At 40.0% G+C, this 26931-nt stretch overlaps 2 protein-coding genes across 2 annotated transcripts; both read right to left on the minus strand.

Annotated features, from left to right (window-relative positions):
- Window positions 1–1269: 1269 nt before the first annotated feature.
- hyal2a (hyaluronidase 2a) lies at window positions 1270–13789 on the minus strand. Its single transcript, XM_082534709.1, has 10 exons — window positions 13478–13789; window positions 13260–13331; window positions 11866–12838; window positions 11305–11394; window positions 9364–9751; window positions 8664–8725; window positions 7761–7863; window positions 6521–7431; window positions 6342–6431; window positions 1270–3337 (listed from the first exon to the last, which is right to left on the minus strand). The coding sequence occupies exons 3-10, from the start codon at window positions 12793–12795 to the stop codon at window positions 3011–3013; spliced, it is 2901 nt and encodes a 966-aa protein (XP_082390835.1). The 5' UTR covers window positions 12796–12838; window positions 13260–13331; window positions 13478–13789; the 3' UTR covers window positions 1270–3010.
- Window positions 13790–19627: 5838 nt separating this feature from the next.
- On the minus strand, window positions 19628–26870 carry tusc2a (tumor suppressor 2, mitochondrial calcium regulator a). Its single transcript, XM_082534168.1, has 4 exons — window positions 25864–26870; window positions 25007–25236; window positions 20422–20542; window positions 19628–20334 (listed from the first exon to the last, which is right to left on the minus strand). The coding sequence occupies exons 2-4, from the start codon at window positions 25147–25149 to the stop codon at window positions 20269–20271; spliced, it is 330 nt and encodes a 109-aa protein (XP_082390294.1). The 5' UTR covers window positions 25150–25236; window positions 25864–26870; the 3' UTR covers window positions 19628–20268.
- Between the last annotated feature and the right edge of the window lie 61 nt (window positions 26871–26931).

Below are 26931 nucleotides of genomic sequence, written 5' to 3' on the forward strand. Positions count from 1 at the left end.
AAGGCCGGACTTCAAACTTGCATTTAGGTTTATTCATGTAATCATTAGGAGGTTTCTTTCTGTTAAAAGGGAGTTTTTCCTTCCCACTGTCACCACCAGTTATTATAGACTGTCATTATAAGGTAACTACAGGTAAACACAGCGTTTAAGGAGATAGATTCAATTTTGTCCTTGGTCGCTGAAAACCAGTCGAGGCAGCTGTCTTCTTTAGAAAACAACTGCAAAATGACCTATGAAGGCCAAAATGATGTTCAAAAAGCACAGACTCACCAGCGCCTTCAAAATAAGCACCCATCTTCTTCTCATTTCCTCACAATCCAGCCAGTTATGATAAAGCCGGAAATGGGAAACAGTGGGGCCTTGTAGAAGTCTATTCTTCTGGTATACTGAGCCTCGGGGGACAGAGGAGGGAAATTACCATCAGTGACACCAGTTTGCGGCAGCCGTTTCTATCAGATAAGGCAGAATTGTACACGCCACTCTTAAATCAATCAAGGTCACCTCTTTGCTCCCTTTGCTTCTGTGTTATAGCGGGTTCAGTTCATAGTGGGCACCCCAGCTGTTGCACAGCACAGATGTAAACTTATCAGAACCTGACATACACAGCCAAACCGGGCTTTACTTCTGCTTTTATTTGACTTTTTCGGTTATTACTAGCACTCAGAGCTTTGACCTTGATGTCTGATGCCCTTTTGCTGTTAGTAAGTTGTCCAGCACCACCACCTGCTGGTGTAAAGGTATAAATGTATAAATTTTACATAGAAAAGTTTAGAGAAAGCATAAATGTTAACTACAAAACAAAGAGCCCCGATGTACTTTTTAACATTATTAATGTTGATGTGTTCTATACTCGTCACAAAATAAGTTTTATATTGTGAGATGGATTTTCAGTTTTTCTGCACATTATTTTAACCTTTTGGAAGAACCAAACATATTCTGTGAGTAGTTCTTGGTTCCAGTTGATTGATTTTAATCAGCAGTTGGGGTCACAATTACTTCACTTTACGAGTGCACCGTCTCTGATCTCATATTCCTGGTAGAAAACTGCGATGAGCTGCTTCAACTTGTATTTTATTGCATTCTTGCAGCCGCAGCCCTGCCCTGCAGCTGTCTGAGTAGGACTCTAGTGTTCCTTCTTTTGACTATTTAGGTGAGCAGGTCCATGGTCTTGTGTCATGCACTATCAACATGTAGTAGTTCCACCAACATTGGGAATGCTGGTGAGATCAGGTTTAACGTGCAGAAATGATATTTCAAGAGACGCTAATGTAAAGTATCAAATATATATGACTTTATTATGGAAATAAACTATCAAGGAAAAGAGAGATGGTGCTACAGCAGCCATGATCATCCAGTTCTGACGTTTAAAATCCAGGAGAACACCTGCAGGTTTCATGCATTAATTGGTCCTTGCACAAATGTTTAAAGAGATTATAATAGTGTTCTCTGAGCACTAATTTGTAACTGTTTTTACCCCCAAAGAACTCATAATAATGTATTTAAATATTTCAACTTTAAATTGTTGCTCAGTCTTGACAGTTGTTTCTTGCTTCTTTGTTTAACGTGAATACAGGACGGAGTTGCAATCAAACCTTTTCCCTAAATGAAATCAGAATGTCTCTGAGTATACAAATACTGCATTGTTCAGCTGCTGGACACCAGCGCTCCTTCACTGATAAGCTGAGTTTTTTTTTTACCCCTAGTAACACGCCTTAAAATACCATTAAAGAACAGAAAGCGAGCACTGAATTCAGACTCTGTGCCCAACCTTATTATGGACAAAGTAAGAAAAGTTCAAAGTAATAAAACAAAATACTGCAGTAGAGGAAACCCTCTGTAAAAACTGTAGTGCATCAAAGTTTAAAGCTGATTTCTGTCACTCAAATAATAATATACAATCACCGGACATTTTATTAGGTACATCTGTCTAACAGCTTATTGATGCATGGGATAATGCCTCGTTAGGAATGCAGACACGGTCGAGACGACCTGCTGCTCAAACTGAGCATCGGAATGTGGAAGAAAGGTGATTTTATGTGACTTCGAACATGGCATGGTTGTTGGTGCCAGATAGGTTAGCCTGAACGTTTCAGAAACTGCTGATCTTCTGGGATTTTCCCACACAATTATCTCTAAGGTTTGCAGAGAATGATCTGAAAAAGAGGAAATATCCCGTGAGCAGCAGTTACTCTGGGGGAAAATTTCTTGTTGATACTGGAGGTCAGAGGTCAACTCATTAGCACAAGGTATGCAGAAGAACATCTCTGAACACATGACGCGTCAAATTTTGAAACAGAAGCAGCAGCAGAAGCCCACACCGGGTGCTCTTCCTCTCAGCTAAGAATAGGAAACTAAGGGTACCATTCGAATAAGGTCACCAGAGTTGGACAATAGAAGATTATAAAAGTTTTGCCTGGTCTGCCAAGGCTCAGTTTCTGCTGTGAAACTGGGATGGTACAGTCAGTGTAAACAACATGTAAACATGGATCCATCCTGCCTTGTATGATGCTGGTGGTGATGAAATAGTGGTGTGAGGGATTTTCTCTTAGCACATTTTGGGCACCGTAGCCTACCTGAGTATTGTTGCTAAACATAGCTATCCCTTTATGACAACAGTGTATTCATATTCTGATAGATGCTTTCATATCCCAAAGCTCAAATCGTCTCAAATTAGTTTTTTGAACATGACAGTGCACTCAAACGGCCTCCACAGTCACCAGATCTCAATCCAAAAGAGCACCATTAGGATGTGGTGATATCAGAGGCTTGCACCATGAATGTGCAGCTGACAAATTGGCAGCAACGGCGTGATGTTATCGTGTCAGTGTGGACCAAAATGTCTGAGGAATGTTTCCTGCACTTTGTTGAATCTATGCCACAAAGAATTAGGGCAGAAGAGGGTCCAGCCAGGTACTAACCAGGTGTACCTAATAAAGTGTCTTAGTGTATCTTGATACATTCACTGCTAAGAAGCCATTAATTAGCTACTAGTTTCAAAAGTGCCTAAGTCTTATAGCTGAACAGGCTCAGAGCAGCTCTGACCCCTCCATCCAGCGTAACACCTGCACTGAAACTCAGACTCCATTAGCTTTACATGACGTGGCTGCAAATGTCCTAAAACTCTGTATTTCCTCCATCCATTTGGTTTCCTCTTGGACACCACCTTCCACGAGGCAGGGTCAAGGTGGAGGTAGGCCTTCGACTGTGGATCCTTCCTCTGACACCGTCCATGAGAGGAACACATGGTCTGACTGCAAAGCGTAGCCGCTGATGTCACGTTTACCAGGTAAGGACCCAGAGTGTTATCGATGTAGGACTTGACGGCAGCACAGGTAGCCTGAAAGCAGGAAAGAAACAGGATATGATAAACCAGGGATGTGCAGAAGAATGCCCAATAAAAGCTTTAATGCAACTTTACATAACAGAATCTTTAAGCTATATGCATGCTCAGGTAACAGCATGGATATGTTATTTAGTCTAAAGTTATTACAAAATGAACAAAGACGTATTTCAGAGCAGGTAACATGTCCTGTTTTACTCAGCATGAAAAAAATACATTAAGACTGTTAAAGATATTATCAGTGGTCAAAGCAAAAGGTGCTGAGAAAAGCGCCACTCTAGCATCATCATCAATAGACTGTTAAAAACACAATGTGCCACCTTGTTTTTTTACCCGGTGATGCTCATGAACACATAAACAAGCGCTCTGGCTTCTTTTGACTCAGTCCCATATACAAAAGACCTGTTGTTTAAACCACTTTAATCTGCAGCTGAAAAAAAATCTCCAGTAAATGCTTCATTTACTCCCATCTGAGTAATGTTTGCCAAATATCAGTGTCCAGCTGTGCAGAGAGCTCCTTTTTTGTCACATTAAAAAAGAAAGTACGCCCTCTGACATTTCTGAGGTTTCTAAATATCAGGATAGGATAAAAGCATTATCTAGACATTAGCAGGTCTTAAAATCACGTAACTACAACCTTGGATGAAAAACAACATGTGACATATTGCACCATGTTGTTTATTTAACAAAAACTAAAGCGAAATGCAGAAGACACGTGTGAAAAGCTAAGTGCACCCCACGATTCAGCTGCTTGGAGAACCACTTTTAACAGCAGTAGCTTGAAGTAATAGCTTTCTGTATGACTTTAGCAGCCTCAAGGTGTCGAATCACCCCTCTACCACTGTGCCTGACAGCTGGTGTGAGGTATTTGTGCTGATATGCAGTGTGTGGTTTTAACAATCCGTCAAGGACGTTGTTCCAGAACATGCCGAAACAGCTTTGTTTGTATGACTTTAGCAGTCTCTCACATGGTTCTGGAGGAATTTTGGCCCACTCTTCTTTACAATGTTGCTTCAGTTCAACGTGGTTTGCGGGCACATGCCGAACATGCCGAAACATTCTTTCAGAGAGAGAACAGGTACTCCTAGCAACCCTTTCAAACAACCATACTTGTTCAGTCTTTTTCTAATTGCACAGTCATGAACTTGAACATTTAATAAGCTGATGGAAGCCCGTGAAGTCTGAAATGAAGCTCAGGGGTTTTTTATTGCGATTTCTCTTATTAGCATTGCACAGTCTGACCTCTGGGTCTTGCTCCAGACCATTAAATTGGTAAAACTTCTGCTTTCACACAGGTGCTCACGCTTGCTGATGATCAGTGTTGGGGAGTAACGGAATACATGTACCGCCGTTACGTATTTTAAATACAAAATATGAGTGACTGTATTCCATTACAGTTACAAGGGTGGTATTCAGAATACAGTTACTTTGTTGAAATAAATGGATTACACGGCGGTCTTTTCCTGTTTCACATATTAGGCTATGCTCTCTCTATTTTTGGTAATTCCACACCGGAGGAAACCTAAACAACACGCGTAGCCTATTTAGAGGCTCTTATGCCTGTCTGTCAATCTGGCGGCCCATGTCACCTCTATTTGCGGCCCACATAATGACGTGAAGAATTATTTTACAAAAATTATTCACAAAAATGATTTAATATGAAGGCAATAGAGTGTTACAGGCATCGCCCTAAAGAATGTAGCCTCATGGGCAGTGTAGTCCGTGCTGCAGGGAGAATGGACTGCCATACTCGTTATGTATCTGTGAGCGCGAGGAGGGAGAAAAAGGATAGTCGAAAAGTACGAGTTGTCATTGAGCAGAAATGGGAGCTGGAAGCATGTAAATATAATAATAACCACTACAGCCAAAAAGAGTGCCTGACGAGCCCAGTTGTAAATAAGATATTATTAAGACTCGATTGTACACCGTGTTCGTGTTTTCCTCCGAAACAATAAGTTCCGTTGGAGCAGCCTTTCAGCGCCTCTCTCTGTCTCTCGCTAGCAAAGTTGACCCAGACAACAAAGTCAAGCGAGTTTTCGTCTATGAGCCCAAAACTTAACGTATTAGCCAGAGGTCCCTTTAATACGGTTCGGAGACGCAGACCTGTTTTATATACGCGTGGAATAGTTTTCTATACGAGATCGCTGCAAAAAGTGCAGCCTTACCCTAATGTCCACCCTACTGTTACTCATTTTATATTAAGATTTAAAAATCTAGTTGGTATTGGTATGGCGAGTAGTCTTCAGTAATAGTAATAAATCACACAGCAATACATTCATGTAGTTGTAAAAAAAAAAAAAAAGCATGATGATATATCAAGTAATCCAAAGTATTCAGAATATATTACAAAATACATTTTGGGGCATGTAATCTGTAATCTGTAGTGGAATATATTTTAAAAGTAACCTTCCCAACACTGCTGATGATCAGCTAATCAAGTGTAAGTTTATTCTCCATCTCAATTTCTTAGGTAGCAGTAAGGATATTTTGTATTTTTCCACACACTGCTTCTGCATTTTGGATTCGTTTTTGTTAAATAAATAATGACCTGGTGCAATATATCATATCTTGTTTTCCATCTGAGGTTGTATTCACTTAACTTTAAGACCTGCTAAGAGCGGGATGATTTGAATATGTCCTGAAACTTAAATCCTTATGGTTGAAAAAGGGTGTACTGTCTTTTTTACCAGTACTGTGTGTGTTCAGCAGGATTGAGAGGCCTTGTTGCGGAGAGGTAACAAATGAAATATACAGTGGAGCGATTCCAAACAGACCTTAAAACTAAAGAGCTTGAATATGAAATAAGGAAGTTTTAAAGTACGTTTTTTCTTTTTCATTTCAGTAATTTTTGTGCAATACAGTTTCCTGTGTGTAACTTTCAAAATTTTTTAAAAGCGTAACTTATAAAACAAAGACCCTTGTAGGCATCAGTGAGAAATGTAACATCCTCACTTTCACTATTACAGCCAATTACATCAAATGGACAAGTCAGTTATTGTACCTGAGTTTTAGAAAGAGCGTGGTCACCCCAAAGAACTACACCAGCAGAGCCTAAAGCGGCACTCTCTCCGATAGTGTAGACCAGGTGCTCCTGTTAGACAGAAACAGAGAGGTGAGCAAAACACGCAGCCCCAGTCACGACAGACACAGAATGTTTGAGTTGAAACGTCTGATTCTTGCCTGAGAGAGAAATTCCAGCGTGTATGTGTAGACGATGCGAGCATAGGCGTACACGGGCGGTGCGAACGGAGTCACCTGATCCGCTACTCTCATTGCCTCCAGGATGCGGTGGTGGCAGTAGAGGAGCACTTCTCTGCTGAGACTTTGCATCTGGATGCTGAGATAGATGTCGGGATACAGAGCAGAGGAGGTGCTCCACAGCCATAGAAGCCTGTTATTTCTCTTTAACTCCACAGCTGGACACTCCCCTGTGTAGCCTGTGCTTTTGTTGCTGTAGTAGTTGTAGCAGTTTGGAAAACCATAATAGCCCCACAAACCATCAGGTCTTGCCGCCTGCCCCAGTTTCAGAGTTTCCTCCATGAAATTCCTCGCAGCTTTGCTAAACTCCATGCGTGCTGCGTCATCTACTTGTTTGGGGCTCCAGTCTGGATGCTTAGACCTCACTAGTGCTTTTGACCCATCCTGGTATATCTTCTTAGTGTCCCAGTTTCTCTCCCATTCAGGTCTCCAACTTTCCCAATCCACCACACCCAGGCCTGGGAAACCCCTGTCAGGGATATAGGCGTTTACATTCTCCCTGGCAACTTTGAGATGTTTGTCAAGGCTGCTGTTTTGTGGAACCCCGCCATTAATAGCCTCTCCCTGGGGGGAATACCTTGGATACAGACCAAGCTTATCATCATAAAAGATGGTTATGTTCTGACCCATAAAGGTTTGATTCTGGTTGTGGACAATGTTAAACATCCCCAGGTCAAGGTTAACGCCATACTGAGAGAGGCATTTGGCAGTTGGGGCGTTCCACACAGTCAGGAAAGGTACTTTGGAAAAAGGTGAATTTGGATAGTGCAGCCCTGAGACGAGGCTGATCAGAATTAAGTGCTGCAGCACCGCAGGCTTCAAGGACCTCATCCCTGGCAGGAAGGAAACAGTGTTTATGTTACCCAGCAGTATTATGCAATTTTAAGAGCATATTGCAAAATGTTGCTAAGCTTTTCCAGTTGTAAGGCAAATCAAATCAATAAGAGTTTTAAGAGTTTCTACTGTTTACGAGCCAGGAATTTTAAATGTGTCTATTCACTACTTGTTTCTTTATTACTTTTCAAACACCTTTAACACGCCAAAAGCTTTCTGATCATTACAGATGTTGTGTAATGCAGTAAACTTGGCTAGAAATAACAGGCTCTAGTGTCAAAATAATGTGTGAAATTAACTAACATTAAGCTTGCAAACACTGACTCACCGACTTTATAAGTAGAGAAGGATTGGAGCGTGTGGCCTTGTGAAATACCCACAAGTCTCATGATCTGAAACACATATTCAGGAAAAATGGGAAGTAACAAACGCTGAACCAATTAGAAGTGTCCACAGGACCTCCAACAACCAATAACAAGAGACATGCAAATCATTCTATGGAGAACACAGATTTAAAGTCACAGGCAAGTTAGCACTTCCTCTCATCACACTGTACAGCTTGAAAACAGTTTTCAGAATGTTTGAATTTAAAAAGAATATAAATATGACAATCAACAGTTTATTGGGGGACTTAAGAAAGCTTGACGTTTTCTGAAAAACCACCAAGCGAAGCCATAATGAACTCTTCCACCTTGCAATTTAAATGCGTGCTTTGCTCAACTCTTAAAAGCATATAAAAATAACCAGTGGTTAACGAAAACCTACAATTACATGGGGAAGGGGGTATGAGGGTGCTGCTGGCAAAATGAGTCAATCCCTGAGAACTAGCTGGCTCGGACTCCCCTGGCCACAGAGGCTTCCCGCAGAGGCTTCACTCTCAACTGCTGACAACAAAATCATGCCTGTATTACTCCCAAAACCATATCTCAGCTATATTATCTCCTTATGTAGTTACAAAAAAAAGAAAAGCGTCACACTTACTTTACTAAAAATACACACAAAGCACGATAAAGCAGTTTATTTATCCAAAACTGGCTGGCACAGCGGTTAGCACCATGGCCTCACAACCGGAAGGTTCTGGGTTTGAACTTGCACGTTAGCTGGAGCTTTCCAATTTCCTCCCACAGTCCAAACACATTCATCTTAGGCTGATTGGAGATGCTATATTTGTCTGAGCCTGAATGGCTTTTCCGCACAAACCGCCTGCGCAAATCCTGAACCACTAATACACCTGAGTTCTCCCTCCTGTGTCAGTTGTGACCATGGCCCCTCGCCCAGTGTCGCTTAGGCAGCCTTAAATTAAAACACAACAACCTCAACAAAGAAGTTTATTTACACCGACAAATGCCATTTTTGTATGAGAGACATCAATATGAGAAACACTGTGCTTCTGGAGTCAAAAGGCCACTGAAACATGAGGCTCGTAGAGTGGAGATGTGTCACCCTTTTAAAAAAGTAGTAGTCATGTTTTGGACAATAATATCGTATAAAAAATACATTCAAATAAATAATAACACTGCGAATGCCTCTATAAACACATCAGATGTCAGAAAGAGGCCAATTTAAAGAAGATTTAAAAGAAATTAGGCACTTCAAATATATTGTGCTGTTATCAGATTTAAGTGAATCGTTTTCCACTTTCACCACATACATTTACTCATTCGCAGCATTTACCACAGAAGCATCCTCTCTACAAGAAGCATGGACACCTTGGCAAGCGGCGAGTGAGAGGACAATGTAAACAGGGTCATTTCCAGCAAGTTTTTTTCTTTTTTTAAATGATTAAAAGTTAGAAACAAACACTACCTTGGAATTTCCACAGCGGTTCTTACGATATACAGCAACAGAAAAAAACCACACACACCTATCTTCCCTTCACCTCTCCTCTTGTGCTCCTTTTAGACTTTTACAGTTACATAATAGGTATTAACAGATGAGCAGGCAGACAATCAGTAAGATCAAACACTGCAGAGCCACTGCTGTGGCTCGAGTCGCCGTCCCTTTTTGGTGTAGCGGGTCTGTTTGATCGCAGAGCTCCCCCTGATACCCGCTGTAACACTGACACTGAAAGTCTGCTTCAAAACTTAACCCGTCTGCTTTGCCGAGCTCACCGGTGACCGTCAGCTTGCCGTTCTTCTCGACGATGTCGTGGGTGAGGGGATTCAGATGCAAGTAAACGTCGCTGTTTGAGTTTCTGCGCAGACATCGCCCGTGAGAGCCGCAAAGGGTCTGGCTGCACAGTTCTGCTGCCGTGGAAACGTTCAGGAGGTACTGACTCAGTGTGCCCCGCAGATATTTATCCAGATCAGAGCAGGTGGTCTATGGGGAAAAATAAGTGGATACATGAAATCTTCAAGTACTGCGCAATTAATCTGAAAAATATGAAGTAACTAAAGCTCTGGTATGGAGTACAAATTGCTATAAATACACTTTGTAAGTGAGTAAAGGCTGTTTATTAATCAGCATGCTCTCAGAAGTTTAGATGATATCATCTGTGGTTAAAAATAAATGCGACGTATCCAAGTGATGTGTTTAATTTCACAATCGTTGTGTGCATGCTTACTTTGGTTGTGTGCACAAGTTTATTTATGAAGCGTATTTCACAGAAAGATGTCACAAAGCGCTGTTACACAACAAAGAGTACAATAAATAGGAAAATTAAGTGTCATAATAGCCCATAAAATGGGTATTTTATAATAAAAGAGTAATAACAATAATAATTATACATGTAGTGCCACAGAGTGAACGGCTCTCTTCTACCTAGTCTTTAGTCACGTACGCAGAACAACAGATTCTGAGTTGTGAATGAAGACAGCGAGCAGCTGGGATAACTAAAGTGCTCTGTATGCAAATGCCAGAATCCTAAATCTATTGGGAGCCAGTGTAAAGAGTATAAAATAGGTGTGATCTGAGCATCAATAGTCTGGAATATGCGTTTTTATAGCTTGGAGGCATGAAAGAGATTATTTATCCAAGCTGGTTAAGCGTAATGGAGTAAAAGCAGGACGCTGTGTGGAAATACTTAAAGTACAAATACATTTATTCTGAATAAAGTACCTGAGTAAATGTACTCAGTTACATCCAGTGGTGCTGGGGACTGCTAGATTAACAGTCACTCTAATCCACGGATGTCAAAATGATTTTACATTGAACAGTCCACTTTGATCCTAAGTGGGTTGGACCAATGAAGCTCCTCTATATCGGTGTGTAAAGAACTTTACTTACACATTTAATCCCTGAGATATTTTAATATAAGGAAAACAAGTGTTTTTTCCAACAAAGCTCTAAGATTTTTTTTTGCATAATATAGAAGTGTTGTTTGGGCTTAAATTGAAAGAAATAAACATGTAAAATTACAGAAAAAGTTTTGTTAGCTCACTGTGCGGAAATTAAATTGTCTTGTTGAAGTCTCTTTATGCTTGGGCCTTTTGCACTTCAAATCGTTACAAAAGTCTAGTTTTGCGTGTCTGTTGTTATATTATGACATGATTTAAACCTTTTCAAATGTATCCTTGTCCAATACGTTTGAAAACTAAACTTTGAAAAAATAAATAAACAGGTCAACTGCTGCAGAACATCCCTTTTTTTTTAATGATGATTTCAAGATTTTGGATTTAATGCCCCAAAATGGAATCGAAGTCAAAGCCCCAGTCAGCGTATATGTGTTTAATCAGCACCTGATCATGTGGCCAAAGACATTAACCGTAAACCCTGAACTTTGAGAAATATCTCCTAGTATGAAATGCCTTCGCATGTCACAGACGAGAAGAGCAGCTCAAAAGTTAAGATGATAACATCTGTTCCAAAAAAATGCATACACCATATCTGAGTGATTGATGTGTTCGTTTCGCAATTGATGTGTGGACGCTTACTTTGTTGTGTGCATAAGCAATATCTCCCCACATGATTATTCCAGCTGCTCCCAGGGCCACACTCTCCCCGATCGTGGACACAAGGTCAGTCTGCAAAAAATTACAGGTCAAACAAAAGGAAAACAGTCAGCTAAGTAAGTGTCAGAGGTTCATAGGCTACTGTATGTGAAGTAGAGGCCCAGCTCTTCTGTTCTCATTCTCCTATAAGCAAATAAGGGTGTTTAGAGTGACTTTTAACTTGACCAACACCCATCCTGCCTACTCTGCACAAATGAAAGGTATTGGGGTGTCTGAATGCCAGCAGCACAGGAAGGGACTGTAGCAGCAGATAAGAGATGAATCTACACAGCATGCATTAACATTAGTGCTCAGTGACGGTTCTATATGTCAGGCTTTTACTAAGAATTAGCAGGAAAAAGATAGAAGAAATGTTTCGGAATATAGTCAGTAACATGGCTGGTTCGAAACTTCATTAGTGTCTTAAAGGAAAAAGCAGGAAAAAAGTTCCAGGAAGAGGAACCAAATTCAACACTGGCACTGTTTCCAAAGTTAGACTGTCACCTCGGTCAGCTGCTCCAGGGAGTTCATGTACGTGGGCCGCGTGTACACAAAGACAGGACGTGCCAAGCCATCGCCCGATGAGGCCAAACGCATCCCCTCTTTCACACGGTTCCGCACAAACTGGCGTCCGGCGGCTGATGAGCGCAGCAAGCTGCTCATGTAGATGGAAGGGAAGAGGGCTGTGCTCTCAGTCCACAACCATTTCAGCTGGTCATTGCGAGACACCTCCACATCAGGACAGCGGCCCGTGTAGCTCTCCAGAGTGCGCACGTAGTTGTGGTTGTAGCAGTCAGGAAACAGGTAGAAACCCCACAGCTGGTTGGGCCTCAGGTTCTTAGCTTGCTTCAGTGTGTCTAACATGAACAGCCTGGCAGACAACTCAAACTCCTGCTGGGCCACTTTTTTCACCTGATCAGGAAGCCAGGTTGGGTTCTTCTGGCGCACCAATTCCTCAGAATGTCTGCGATAAATGTCTTTGGCTTCCCAGTTACGTATCCAGAGGGGACGCCAATCCTCCCAGTCGATAACAGCTAAACCAGTGGCCCATTCTGAACGTATGTACTTCTTAACATCTTCTGGCATTTTCTCCAGGTGCCGTGTGCGACTGGCCACCTGCGGAAGTCCCCCATTCACCGGTGTTTCATCTTGTTCAAAATAGGGGTACAAGCCCAAGCGCTCCTTGTAGAAGATGGTCAGATTCTGATTAACAAAGCCCTCATTGGGTGTAGCCACAATCTGGAACTGGTCCAGCTGGAAATGAATTCTATGCCGCGGGGCACAATCTTCAATCGGGGCGTTCCAAGCAAGGAGCAGAGGCTTTCGGGAATACAGTGGCCATCTCGTGGGCTGCAGTCCCAGAGCAAAGAGGCAATCCCACAGCGGGACAATCAGCAGCAGAGCTTTCCAAGCTGACAAAGTCCCGTGCAACATGTCTTCAGATGTGGATGGACAAAAAGGACTGCCACACTCTGCTCTACAATCCACAGGAGGGAATGACATGTTAGTTTCCTGAATGCACATTTAATAAGGTGTTTTCTCTTAAACAAACCTTAAACATGTTTCCATTTTATTTATTCAAAACCAACTTTATAATTACATGGACATGAAGCACAAGCTTCTCTTTTGTGACATTGCCACTGCAGATTAATTTACATAAATGTCTGCAGACTATTAATATTTTCTTAAAAACAAGAAAATAAATAAAAGAAAAGAAAAGAAAAATGGTAATACAATTTTTATCCAAAAAATAGGCTTCTTTAAACTGGATTCTACCTCTAGCAAGCTGTTAACATAAATTGCCTTCAATTTAATTACTGTTTGCAGCTCTTTTATTAGCAACGATAAAAAAGGTAAAGTTAATCAACTTCAGCTTCCCTACAGATGGATACACTTACCTTTACTGGCAGGCTGGGGAAGCATTCCCCCGAAGACAGAAGCCTACAACTTCACTCCGCGTTTTGGCGTTGCTTTAAAAACAAATAGGAAAAGAAAATTCAGTATAAAGAAAAAGACGACGGGGTAACTTTACAGGAGCACATGCAGCTGTGCTGTGTCTTATAACCTCGGCTCTCCGGCTCCTTGCGGTATGTAAAACTCACAGAAGTCAACTTACCCCCTGCGATGTTGTCAGTTGCAACTCGTTCAGTCCCGAGTGCCAAACCACTCTCGGGATGGGATGTTCCATTCGGTCTGAGGAAAAAGGGGGGGCCGGAGAAAGGAAATGGACATCCTTTAAAAAAATCTGTCAGCGGCTCTAATTCGTTTCTTCACGTCACTACTTCAAACTGCTTCGAGTATCAGCTTAGCGAGACGTGCTTTGATTGCGTCCTGTTTTTCTTTTTCCTCAAGGCTAACCCTCGTGTCCCGGCTCAGCGCCTGAATGGGTCGGTCCGAGAAAGTTCGCCTCCACTCTCCGTGAAACAGATACACTGTAACCAGGGATGCCAATATCTACAAAAGGTCACAGCAGGGCACTGTACCACATCCCTAAATATAAGACCATGCTTACAACTCACCTTTCAGCTGCATGACAATCGTGTTAAGGATATTGAGAAATCTGATGGAGGCGATTTTTATTTAGTTTTTTTTAAGTGCATTTTCCACCTTAAAAGGCCTAAAATTGCATATTATTGTGTGTTGTGTTACTGTCTATAACACAACAAACTTAATTTCTATCGTAAATAAGGCTCAGAAAATATTCTCAGTTATAGGTTACAAACAGGACCTCTGCGCCAACCCACAGTATGGATGTTATCTGAGCAGATGTGCTCACTAGGTGAACTTGACAACAATAACAAAAGTATAGGCCAACATTGTTCCAGCATGGAAAGATGCTTGTTGGTAAAGTACCATCTTGGAGGAAATAGTAATTTTTTCATAGCCTTTACACTTCCCACGAACCTAAAAGCAGACAGACCTAAAAACAGGGGCAGGAAAACCCTTTTGACTCATACCTGCCGACCTTTAGTGTTGATATTTCTTTTCTTTTCTTTTTGTGAGACTTGTCCCACTGTAAAACTTCCTACATTCAGTTATTCATTGAGATCACTTTAATAGCTTAAACAAAAGAGCAGATATAGCATCCGGGGTTTTTTTTTAATTATTATTTAAATATTCAAATCTTTTGCTTAAGGTGGTAATACTGTAGAAACACCCCAAAGCTGTTCAGTCATAACTGCTCTATACTGTACACAGTAAAATGTACCAAGAGAATGATATCATGATATATCTAAATCTCTTTGAGCACTCAGTAAGACTGGAAATGTGCTAAGTACACCAAAGAATCCAGTAGCCTGTAGAGCCACCTGTAGCAGCAGTAACGTGAAGTGTTTGTTTTCTGTTTGACTTTATCAGTCTCTCTAATCTCCGTGGAGGAATTTCGACCCACTCTGCTCTACAATGTTCCTTCTGTTTGTTGATGTTTCCAGAGATTCATTTTTGCACAACTCTCTTGAGGTCCAGCCACAGCATTTCAGGCGGATAAACAGCTGGGTTTTGACTATTGCAACACCTTGATTCTTTTCTTTTTCAGGCATTCTGGTAGAGTTCCTGCTGTGCGTGGGATCATCATCCTGTTGCATGACCCAGTTTCAGCCAAATTTTAGCTGTTGGACTCACATTTGACTCTAGAGTACTTTGGTATACAGAGTAGTTCATGGTCGACTCAACGACTGCAAAGTGTCCTATGCCTGCAAAACAAGCCCCAATTATCACCCCGGCACCACCGTGCTGACAGTTGGTATGAGGTGTTTGTGCTCATATGAAGGTCGTCCATAAGTTCAGTACAGAATATCTGTAATCATTCATCTGCCTCCTTTTCTGAGTGTTTGGCCGCTTCTGGTCTGTACTTCATAACCACTTTCTCACATTGCCAAACTCATTTCTGTTATCATTACTCGATTCCAATCATCTTCTGGCCCGCCTTCTTTGACCCAATCAGCTTCCAATCTGCATGTTTTAAATCTGTGCTCTCCATCATTCTCCCTTTCAGATTCTCATTCATGCATTCATACCTCCTCCCCATCTCCACCTCAGGCTCTGGGGAGTCCTGTCCTAAATCCTGTCACCTCTGGGAATCCATCCTGCCATGATGGGTCATTGAAGTCTAACTGCCAAATAAATTAATTTCTCTATCTCAATAAATCATGTTTGGTTCTTCCAAATGATCTTTCCTCTTTGAAATGCTATGGTGACCTGCTGGTATGCTTTGGTTTTTGTCAAACAGCACTCATTATGGCCAGACATCTTCACTTTGATCTCATATGCCCAAAGGACACAAAGGACACAGCATGTGCAAGTCTTGTGATTTGAATCCTTCTAAACAAGTCATACTTGTTCAGTCTTTTTCTAATTGTAGCGCCGTAAACTTTAACATGTAGCATGCTAACCGAGACCTGTAGAGTCTAAGATGCAATCTGAAATTTTTTTTTGAAATTTCTCTGAGGATTGCACAGTCTGACCAATAGAATTAATTTGCTGAGGGATTTGATTTTAGGATGACTGTGGCAGCAAACTGTCCACGTTTCTGCTTTTATAGAGGTTCTCATGCTTGCTGATAATCAGTTAATCAAGTGCATTTGATTAGTAGCACCTGGCTGCTACTTAGCCTTACTTAATCTTTCAATGGACTCCACAGACTCTTCTGAAAACGTGATTTTTTTATGTCAACAGTATGTTTTAATAAATTTACAGTTTGGTTGTTTGGGCTACACAGTGCATCATCTTTCATGTGCAGTTCAGTTTACAGGTATAACATTTACCTTTGAGATATATATATCTCACTGGTCTGATGAATATATTTTTTAAATTTACCAGTGGTGTATTTTTCAAAGCTTCTTTTTATTTGACTAGTGAAAAATTATTATCTCAAGTCTTTTGGTTGCTGGTACTTAAGTATTTTAAAGTTTCCTTCCACTCATGCAGACTTGAATGTCTTGAACACACTTCAGAAAGTGGGCAAGAGGCATCTGGCACACAGATTTCACTGCTGCCTGGAGCATGTGATGACAGCCACTGGCGAGGGCTTAACAGAGGAACCGAGTACCACATACTGTCATGTTGCCAAGCACAGTAGATATGGCAGTGGAGAGGAGATAGTAAAGGCCATGTACCAACACGTAATTACCTAAATTTAACAACCTGGGATGATTTGGAAAAATTGGGGAATCCATATGTGCGCTGTACTTGAAGGTGATTTTCTAATAACAGGTACAGCTTTTGCTTACGTCTGTACTCAATGAATAAGATCTGAAACACGGCATTCCTGGAAAAGGTAACATTTTCCCCAGGAGATACATGTTAACTAAAAGATCCCTGAGCACATGACTAGGAAGAGGTGGGGGAGCCTGGAAATTCTCTGGTTTCCTGTGCCAAAATCCATTCCGCTTGTTTTGCTTTTGAACTTTGCTGACTCACCTCACCATGTCATCAGCTTCTCTCTAGGGCTCTGCAGAGTAAGGAAAAAGTGGACCACGGACAGACCCGTGTGAATGAACAGGGAGGGAAAGGAACAAAGGAATGGCTTCATTTCCGTCTACTCTCGGCTTCCCTTTGACCTCTGCCTCCTGAACATTACATCAGCTGAAGTCAGGGATCGTCAGGAAGCTAAAACAATGGCAGGGAAACTGCCAACACACCCTACTATCTTCACTTTTTGTCCCAAACACTTTATGAATTGTGATACATTTGGGGTAATGCTCTGACTTGGTAAATTTGAACTGAGGAATTATAAATGGTTGTAACATCCAAACATCCAGTTTATATAAGAATACAACAAAACCCACATTTAAAGGTTCATAATGCAAACAAAGTCTGAAACTGAGGAGCACGTATCCCAAAACGTTGATACGGACGTAACATTTTGAGTGGGGGAAAAATTTCATCACTCATCAAAATAAATTCTTCAGTCTCTGAGGAGTGCATACATTACATCATTTGTAACTATAACCTTATTTTGTGGCTTTACTAGAAAAAATAGGAGATTACCACCAAGTTTCCTCGACTTATTTGTAATGACTACATATGATCTCACTGTAACACAGTCAAATGTAACAGAATCCATGTGAGAACTAGCACAAAAATGGCTACAGTAAGCGCCTTTGTTTTACTTTAAAGCACTACAGCTTGTTAAATTACTCCCATGTAAACAATATATCTATTTTACTGTTCATAATTCAAAGTATGGTTTAGTTGTATTTCAAGGCTGCTGATAATTTATAGTGACTGCCTCTCTCAGCCTCAGCCCCATGGACAACTTTTCCCCGTATAAACACACTGCATACATCAGAGAGCACATTACGCAGATCAGAGCGCTGCTATTTGGTGTCATATTCATGAACTTAGTGCATTTTTTATGACTTTACAGGAAAGCGTTCATCCTTTAAGCGAAACATCAAAGACCAATGGAGAGGAAACACATCAAAGGGGCTGACCTTTGGCCTCGAAACGCTCCGACCGCATTCCACACAATTACAGACACCAGAGAATGCCTGCAAAGGAAGCCCTACCCATTTATTGTGGGGATTTGTCATCTGAGCGCAGTGAAATATGTTTACATCGCCATTAAAAGTTGATACTACACCAGCTGGCAACAACAACCAAAACCTGTCACGATCTGAGGCTGAGCTTTTAATTTCATCCTTATCTATTTGGGAAAGCAAACTCCACACAAAGAAGTAAATATGCATGATTTAAAAAAGTTAAAGCAGGTATAGCTTTTTGCTGCCATCTAGAGGAAATGTGGCTTTTATGTTGCAGATGTCTTGAGTTTAGATTTATTTATTTTTTTATAAAAATGGGAGAAAAAAATTAAGGGGGGAAAAAAAGAAGTTTGATTTTCACCGGCAGCCTCAAAGCACGGCCAGACAGAAATTCAAGAAGGTGACGAGGAAAACTAAATATAAGCCAGAATCTGGAGATGCCAGGGTTACGCTTACAGCTGTTTCACAAGTACAGGGATCACTGACCCCACATTCAAAAGTCACCATTTGGTTGAATGCAATCTGCACTTCACTTAATATTTTCTGAATAGTTAGCAACTTAAAGGATTTCTTGCGAACATGTATAAAATCAATTCAATCTTGTCTACTTCCTCTTCAGCTAAAAATAAAAATTGCTGTTAGCTTTCTAAAGTTCACAGAAATAGCTTGACATTTTAGTTTTACTTGTTTTCTTAGAAAAGAGAAGCACGACCGGTTCTGTGTCCACAGACACCAAAAAAATAATGTTTTTACTGTAGTACAAAACACAAGATGTTTCCTATTTCACAGACGCCAACAAGTCTCAAGTTACCACATTACACTCATGTAAGCCATGTAAGAATCATGACTGGCTACCAGAATACTAAAGTAACAAAATCTTCCTTGTAGTGTAGTGTGAAAAAAATTGTTAGGCCTCATTTCTTCATATTTTACATCAATGGACCAGACATTTCTGTATTTTTTTTTCACGTGGTCTAGAGGAACAGCTCTCCAGGTTTTTCTGTAGGTCATTCAACTTCATCTATAAGATACAGTAGAGGCTTTGTCGTGATTTTTTGCTTCATTTAAGCCAGTTGTGTTGGGGATCTTCGTCAAAACTGATGGAAGTGAATACATATGATTTTGATCCACCATGCAAAATAATATGGAAAGCATTTGATTGACAAAGGCTTCATTTCTCAGGATGACAATGACCTGCCATAACACCTGGAAAGTAAAACATACAGTGGAAGTCTCAACCATGGATTAGACCTCAACATTAATGAAGCAGTGTGGGATCATATCAACAGAGAACAAAAGGGAGCCAAAAACCAAAACTCTGAAAGTCCTTCAATAAACCCGGAGAACTATTCCTGAAGAATAAAGCTTGAATGCAAAAGTTTAGGCCGTGTGGAAAAATAAAAGTAGTTGTAACAAATCTTGATTTTCAAGCTTGTTAAAACTGTGGAAAAACTGTTTTTGACCTCGTATGTTGTGTTTCCATCTACGTCTGCAAATTTCAATAAATCACTGCACCGATTTCCCATTTTCCCAGCAAAATACAAAGAAAGGAAGGGTGACTAAAGACTTTTTGCACACTAGTGTAAATCCAGGACCTAAACTCAGATGTAAGGGGAAGAACTTCACTTCCTAATATGATAAATGAGAACACGGTCTTCCGGTGTCTAACTTTTTATTCTGCACTGTAAGGTCAAACATCCCAGTGCAGTAACAATAAACAAGATGAACTGCACCAGAAAGCTTCAGCCAATATGAAAAATAACACAAAAAAAAGAAGATTTGAGTGATTTTGCTCAATAAACCATTTATTCAAGTATTTTCAACTAAGAAATCTGATGTTATTTACAGTACATTATGTTCACTAGTGCAGGTCTGAGCGCCAATAACTGAGACTAACTCAGACGTGACAATACAGAACATAAATATATACAAATTCCACAATCCCTCATCATTCCCACCCTGCAAATACATCTTGCATTTGTAGTTCACACATGAACCCAAAACTAGCACATGTACAAAGACACATACAGAGTCTACATCTCACAGAAGGCATGAACCATTAAACCCTTTTCACGTCACAGATGTTTTGCCCTGCAAAATTAAAAAAAACAAACAAAAAAAAACTCAACAGGAGAAACACGAATTCATCCGAAGTATTCTCCAAGTCTGCATACATATCAGCTGGGTAGTGGAAACACAACTTGTACCATCACTATTTTTGTGAATGTCAAAATAAAGACTTGTTGAATTCAAATGTATAACATTTAATTCAATATATCATTTTTCATGTGACAGTTTGAATTTTCCTTTTTCCTCTGCAAGCCCCATTCGGCAGTTCTTGACTGCAGCTCTCGAGACTTGAATGATGCTCAGCAAAGAGGATCTGTGGCTGCACGTCATTGTAGACCGGTCACTGTGCAACGTGTCACACCTCACAGAGGACGATGGGGAAATCGACATGAATACACGGGTGGTCGAGCTTCACAATTCCCTGGAAAAAGGAAAAAGAAAAAGGAGGAGGAGTGATGGCACTGACCCTATATCGCCCTGCCACTGCAAAAGCGTGTTCCTAGCTCACCTGTGGAATTAGATTTTTCTGGATCCTCTTCAACTTGGACTTCTTTCTGCCATTTTTTGTCACGACCGTCTCCTCGTAGAATTCATGGGCGAGGTCACCGTCCTCATCATAATACAAAGAACTGCCAACACAGAAGGTGGACAATTGTGTCAGGATTAACATAGAGGAGGTGTAGGCGTTACTTGCTTGCTGATAGTCGCATCTAAAACGGTTGTCAAGTTTAAAAAAACAAAAAAAACAACAACAACAACAACAACAACAACAACAACAACAACAAACCCCCCTCCCACCCAAATTTCTCACTCCCCTCCAACGTTTGAGCCTCATGTATTTATTAATGTGCCTTTTTGGTTTGTCTGGGTTTTTAAATGTGACAAAAATTATTTACTGGATTATTTTGACATTAATGCTTAACCCCACTAGGAATAAAATTATTGGCTTTGAAATCAAGAATAATCTAGAAACCTTAGTGTGGACAGTTTAAAGTGGGACAATATTTCAGTAATAAAGTAAAGTGTGGCCTATAAAACTGTAAATGCACAAATGCCACTCTGGCACAAAAAAAATATGCTACTAGGTAGTACTAGGCATTTGAATGGGTGAGTAGATAAGGGTCATTCTACAAATGGAGGACAAAACAGGCTTTAAAAATTATATAAAAATGTAATTTCTTTTTTAATATCATCCTTTATTTTATAGTTTTCTGGTATGTATTTAAAAATAACAAATAGTAAACCATCAGCTGATCAGATCTGCCCAGGCATCAAAGATCCACTTTTTGAGCTATTTTAGTTGCTGTGTACTTTGTCATCAAGTACAAAAAAATAATTTAATTTAACACTCAAGAATTTATTAAAGATAGTGACTATTCATTCAACTTCATATAAGACCCAACTTATATTAATTTAAGCAACTTTCAGAATCTGCTTTGCCCAACTTTTCAGTTTAAAGTCATTTTAGTATTTATTTTCAAATCTTCCTCTCAAATAAACCTCTCATACAGTTATTCAAACTATTACAAAGTCAATAGATTAAACCCTTGTGAGCAAAGAAAATCATCTAGGATTAGATGATATAAAAAGAATATGGTAACTTGAATGAATGTGACAAGAACCACAGAAATGTGGTTTAATATTTTTTTAGGTTTGTAACGTGTTTCTGTTATATGCATGCTAACTCCATGCAAGTAAATATAGTTTGAGTGATTTGAAGTGGTGTGACCTGAATCCGATTGAGATGCTGTGGTATGACCATAAAAAGGTGGTTCATGCTTGAAAACCCTCCAATGTGGGTGATTTCTGCAAAGATGAGTGGGCCATAATTTCTCCACTGCGCTGTAAAAGACTTTTTGCCAGGCATCACAAATGCTTGATTGCAGTCTGTTGCTGCTAAGGGTGGCCCAACAAGTGATTAGATTTAGGGAGTAATCACTTTTTCACACAGGCCCATGCAGGTTTGGATTTTTCCCCCCTTAATAATTAAAACTTTATTTAGAAAGTGCATTTTGTGCTTACTTGTGTTATTTTTGTCTAATATTTACATTTGCTTGATGATCTGAAAGTTTTAGGTGTGTCAAACACACAAAATAGAAAATCAGGAAGTGGACAAACACTTTTTCAGACCACTGTATATAAATAAAAGAATGAAAGGAAGCTTTCAAATTATTTTTTTTCTACTTTGCTAATACGGGTAAAAGGGTTGCAGTTAAAATGACACACTCGATCTAATCAAAATAGATCGGAAAACACACCCCTAGTGTTAGCACATGACTCAGTTATGTCCCTTCCTCTTTGTCATGGCACTGTTGTGTTATGCTAAATAGGTTTCGGTAACAGAGCTGCAAATATTGCAGTGCATAATTACTATTCTTTGATTTAGGGCTCTGTGATACAATGAAATATGTGAGATGACAATATTAAAACGTTTATCATTTTCATATTATACACTATTGTTTATTGCTTTTACTACAGAATTTTTTCGCTGCCTTAAATGATGGTTTGCAATAGTCACCATGACATCCCAGAAGGACCAGCCAAAACAAATTGCAGAGCTCATTCCTAAATGTGGGGGTTAAATCTGTAAAATGGACATGGTTTGGTAATGAAAAGTCTGATGTGGACCACCGGTGCCCACCACAGGCAACACACAACAAAACTTTTCTACACAGCACAAAGAGAATTTACAAATGGGAAACTAAAGAGAGCCATCAAGTGTTAATAAACCTCAGACTGAAATGTTGGAACAAGTTCTTGCCTGTGGTACACCACATAATAAAGACTCACAAAGATAATGGCAGTCATTTCAACTTATATCTAGAAATAGATTTTGTGCATTGGTCAAAACACTCGACTTAAGGTATACAATCCCCAACCAAAAGCACTTAGCACAAGTCTGTTTATCTCATTTATATTACAAGTGTCGAGCCAAAGTATTGGAGGAAATCCACGACGTAACATATTATGCTGCAACAACAGATATGTGAACAATTCGAACAACACATCGGTGTATGAGCTTAACATTGCACTTCATCCAAAACTGAACAATCTGCAGTCGATATTTTCAGACAGGCTATTATCCTGACAACAGGATTAGAGATGGCACGATACCACTTTTTTATGTCCGATACCGATACCGATATCATAAATTTGGATATCTGCCGATACAGATATGAATCCGATATAGTGTTTTTTAATCAACAAAACTGTTTTTTAAATATCTTGCTGCATTTTGTATAAGTTCATACTCAAGTTTAAAACAACAACTACACTAAAGCTATTCTGTTATACCTGTATGCAAAAAAAAATTTTTCATAGTTCAGCAATACTGATCAATCTAATAAACTTAAACCTACACCATCCTCCCTATTCTGGTATTTTAAAGAGTACTTAGCGTAAATATTAAGCAACCTAACTAATAGGGTTCCAACTCCCAGCAACAACAAAAATAAATAAATAAAAAATAGGGAACCACCCCTCACGCTCCACCTCATGATGCTTAATCGACGTAATCAACCTTAATTTGATGCAGTGTGAAAAAAAATGCACAGAAATCAATTATTTTTCAAGAAATATTAAATAGATTCAACATCTTTCTTCAACAAAATTGCAGACTGCACAGATGGTACCTTCCCAAAGGAAAAAGTACTATAGCTTACTAGGGTATATATATTAGACTTAATAGTTACTATATACAGTAATTGACTTCTATTCCTTTTACATCAGATTAAAACTTTGGGTGTAAGATTTGGATAATTATTTATTAAAAGCTCGACATTTTAAATGAGAATAAGAAAGAAAAGTATGTCTTTGTGCCCCCTTTTCCCTGTTCATGCCCTATCGGCCCCCTGGCTAAACTTTGCTAGATCCGCCCCTGCACAGTTACCAGCGTCAGCTACGTAGAAAAAGATCCTCGAGTAGAAAGTAATATTAAATAAATTCTAACAACAGCTTATCAAGCTTAAACGTTCTGCTGTTGTTCAGCCGCTGGTTTCCTCTTTCTGGTGCAAAGTGGGCCAAAAACAAACCAGAGAGACGGACTCGCGACAGAAAAGCCGATCAGCTGATCATTAAGCAGTTTCATGATTGAAGTAGCAGCAGGAGAGGCAGTCGCTTGTTAAGCTTAACGCAGGAATGCTTTACAAACATTCAGAGATGGACTTACACACTTGCTTTACTTCTCTCGGGGATAACTTTGTCGGAGATGAAATGCCGGGTTGCTAGCGAAGCTCCAAATGCTATCCAGACCACCGACAGGTCCCGCATGCCACAGCTGCTCTATCACGTGATGCATACTGCTCCGACGTGCTAACGTTCTGAGGTGAGTTACGGCGCGTTGCAAGTTTTGTGAGGTGCTTTCGTGATATTTAATGGATCGGATTACATTTTTTATTTTTCTCCGATATCCGATCCAGTAATTTAGGTCAGTATCGGACCGATACCGATACGTAATATCGGATCGGTCCATCTCTAAACAGGATACAACCATACAGGAGCAGTAATGATAGTCAGAGGCTTTGGGGAAGCACTTGAGTCATGGGGAATGCGTAGGGTCATCTAGTATGTGTCACTATGGGTAACTCCACACAAGGCCCATAATTATTTCACTTTTGATTATTTAAGTTAAATGTACAAAAGAAATCGGCGCCAGTTTAACTCAGTGTTTGGAGCGGGTGATTCCGCGTGGTGATTATATAAACCTTTCACAGAATTTACAATAAATGCACTATATTGATTTATATTGTTATCAGGATAAGAAATGACTTAGTGGGATATGACAGTTTAAGACATGTCAACAAAATCAAAACAAAAAATTAATTAAAGATGACCTTTAATATTTGGCATGCAATTTGCTTATTAAGAACTTAGGACAAAAGCAAAATGCCATTTTGGCAGTATTCCTCAAGAGCTGTTTTTGTAATTTAAATAATATTTTGGAACTGCTAACTAGGCTTGCATTTTGTCTCAGGGCGAGTGTAATTTGCATAGCAAATGTATGTGTTAGTATTGTGTGCATGGATTATTTTCAAACTCAAGGGTGGGATAGAAAACGTCCTTTCAACAGCATATCCACTGTATTATTTATTTACCTTCTCCTTGTAAAAACAAATGGTGTTGCATTCTTAGAGCCTTTCAGCCGGGCCAGAGACTGCTCGTTCCCATCATTTCCTGACTCGCCTCCGCTGCCTGAGAAAGGCCAGACACCTTTGGCTTTGGATCCACTTCCTCCCATTCTCAGAGATAAGGCATAGTTAGTCTCAGATTAGAGCGTTCAGTCTGGTTGGTAGCCAGATGCTCAATTGCTTACCAAGGTCAGAACCTGAAAAGTGAAAGTACATAAATAAGTAAATTTCACTGTCTGGTGTCCGAGTGAACTGTTTACTCAGCTGCCAGCTGTTAAGACGTTGTTTGCTTACTGACTGCTGGCTCTATTTTGGTGCACAGAGGACTCTGTTGGCAGAAAATGGCCAAGCTAAACTCAGAAACATCTAAGTATAATCTTGAGAGCTTGAAAGACAAGGCAACTAGACTTACTAGGTATGAGATATTTCAAGGGGCTTCTTCACTTCTATAAAAAAAAAGTTCCGTCTGTTTTATATCGTTACGTTACACTACGGTAGCTTCACCGTAAGCTAACCAACGGGCCACAAAAAAGCCGAACCTAAACGCATTAAGTGTCACTCAAAACGCTTGACACCTTACAAGTTACTTAAAAACACACCCACGGCTTCACAATATATTGTACATCGTCTAATATTTTGCAACGGCGCCCGTTTGATGTGTGGTGACCTACATGTGGCTAATGACTACCGGCTAACGGTACCTGCACAGTTAGGTGAGGTAAGCTAACAGACTGTTAGCTTCCGACTACAGACGCAGGTTAAACAATAGACGAGTCTGCAAACACACTGCTGCTTTATACACGGGATTCTGACAAACATCTTACCTTATGGTACACTAAACCTGACATGTCCTGTCATAACTTTTACTACTAGCTATGTTTAGCTAGCGCTGGCCGTTGCTGTCCGACCGACGATGGAGATCAGCTGATCTGACCGACTATTAAAGAAAAAACGTCACCAATATTTAACTAAAGAATTTATTCAAAGGTGCGTTAAATGAATCTTTTTTATGTTTAAAGTGGGTGTTCATACCTATATCTGAATTTAAAAATGTATAGTATGCACACTGTACTGTGAGAAAGTATTTACCCCCATTTCGTTAAAAAAAAAAACAAAAAAACCCTGACCTAACCCTGATTACTTTCAGACCTGTCGAATCAAAACATAACTTAAATAAGACTTGTTTAACAAAGGGAAGCAGTTTAAAGATCTGTCCAGAACAGCAACAAAATAATCATTGACGTCTATCAGTCAGGAAAGGGTTATAAAGCCATTTTAAAGCTTTGGGACAGTGGTTAACCTTCCCAGGAGTGGCCAGTGTATCAAAATTAGTCCCAAGAGCATATCTATGCCACGAGCGAACAAAAAAAGATCCTATAGATTCCCAAGACTTTTCAGAGGACAGATGAGATGCTTTGGTGTGACCTTAAACAGACCATTCACGCTTGAAAACACTCCAATGTGTCCCAAAACAATACTGCAAAGATCGGGCCAAATTCCTCAATGCCTTTTATCGCAAACAGTTCACTGCCGTTTTTGCTGCCATGGGTGACACAACCAGCTTAGGTAGCAATTACTTTTTCCCCACATAGGACCAGATTGGTTTCGATAGCTGTTTGTGTTGTTTTGTTTTGGCCTTAATAAATATAGTCATCATTAAAAAAAGGGTGGGGGCATTTTGTATTGAAAAGTGTTAAGGTGGTTCGGGTATCTGTCTTGGATTGCTCCTGGGTGAGTTGGCTCTCGGTTTGCTGCTGGCCCCACAACCCAGCCCTGGATAAGCCTTTGTCTAATATTGAAATGAGCTTATGATCTAAAACATTAAATGTGACAAATACGCAATAAAAAAAAATTAATAAATAATGAAAATTTGAGAGGGGGCAAATGCTTTT

The sequence above is a fragment of the Aulonocara stuartgranti genome, assembly GCF_965226115.1.
Source record: "Aulonocara stuartgranti genome assembly, chromosome: 5".
In the NCBI taxonomy this organism is placed as follows: Eukaryota; Metazoa; Chordata; class Actinopteri; order Cichliformes; family Cichlidae; genus Aulonocara; species Aulonocara stuartgranti.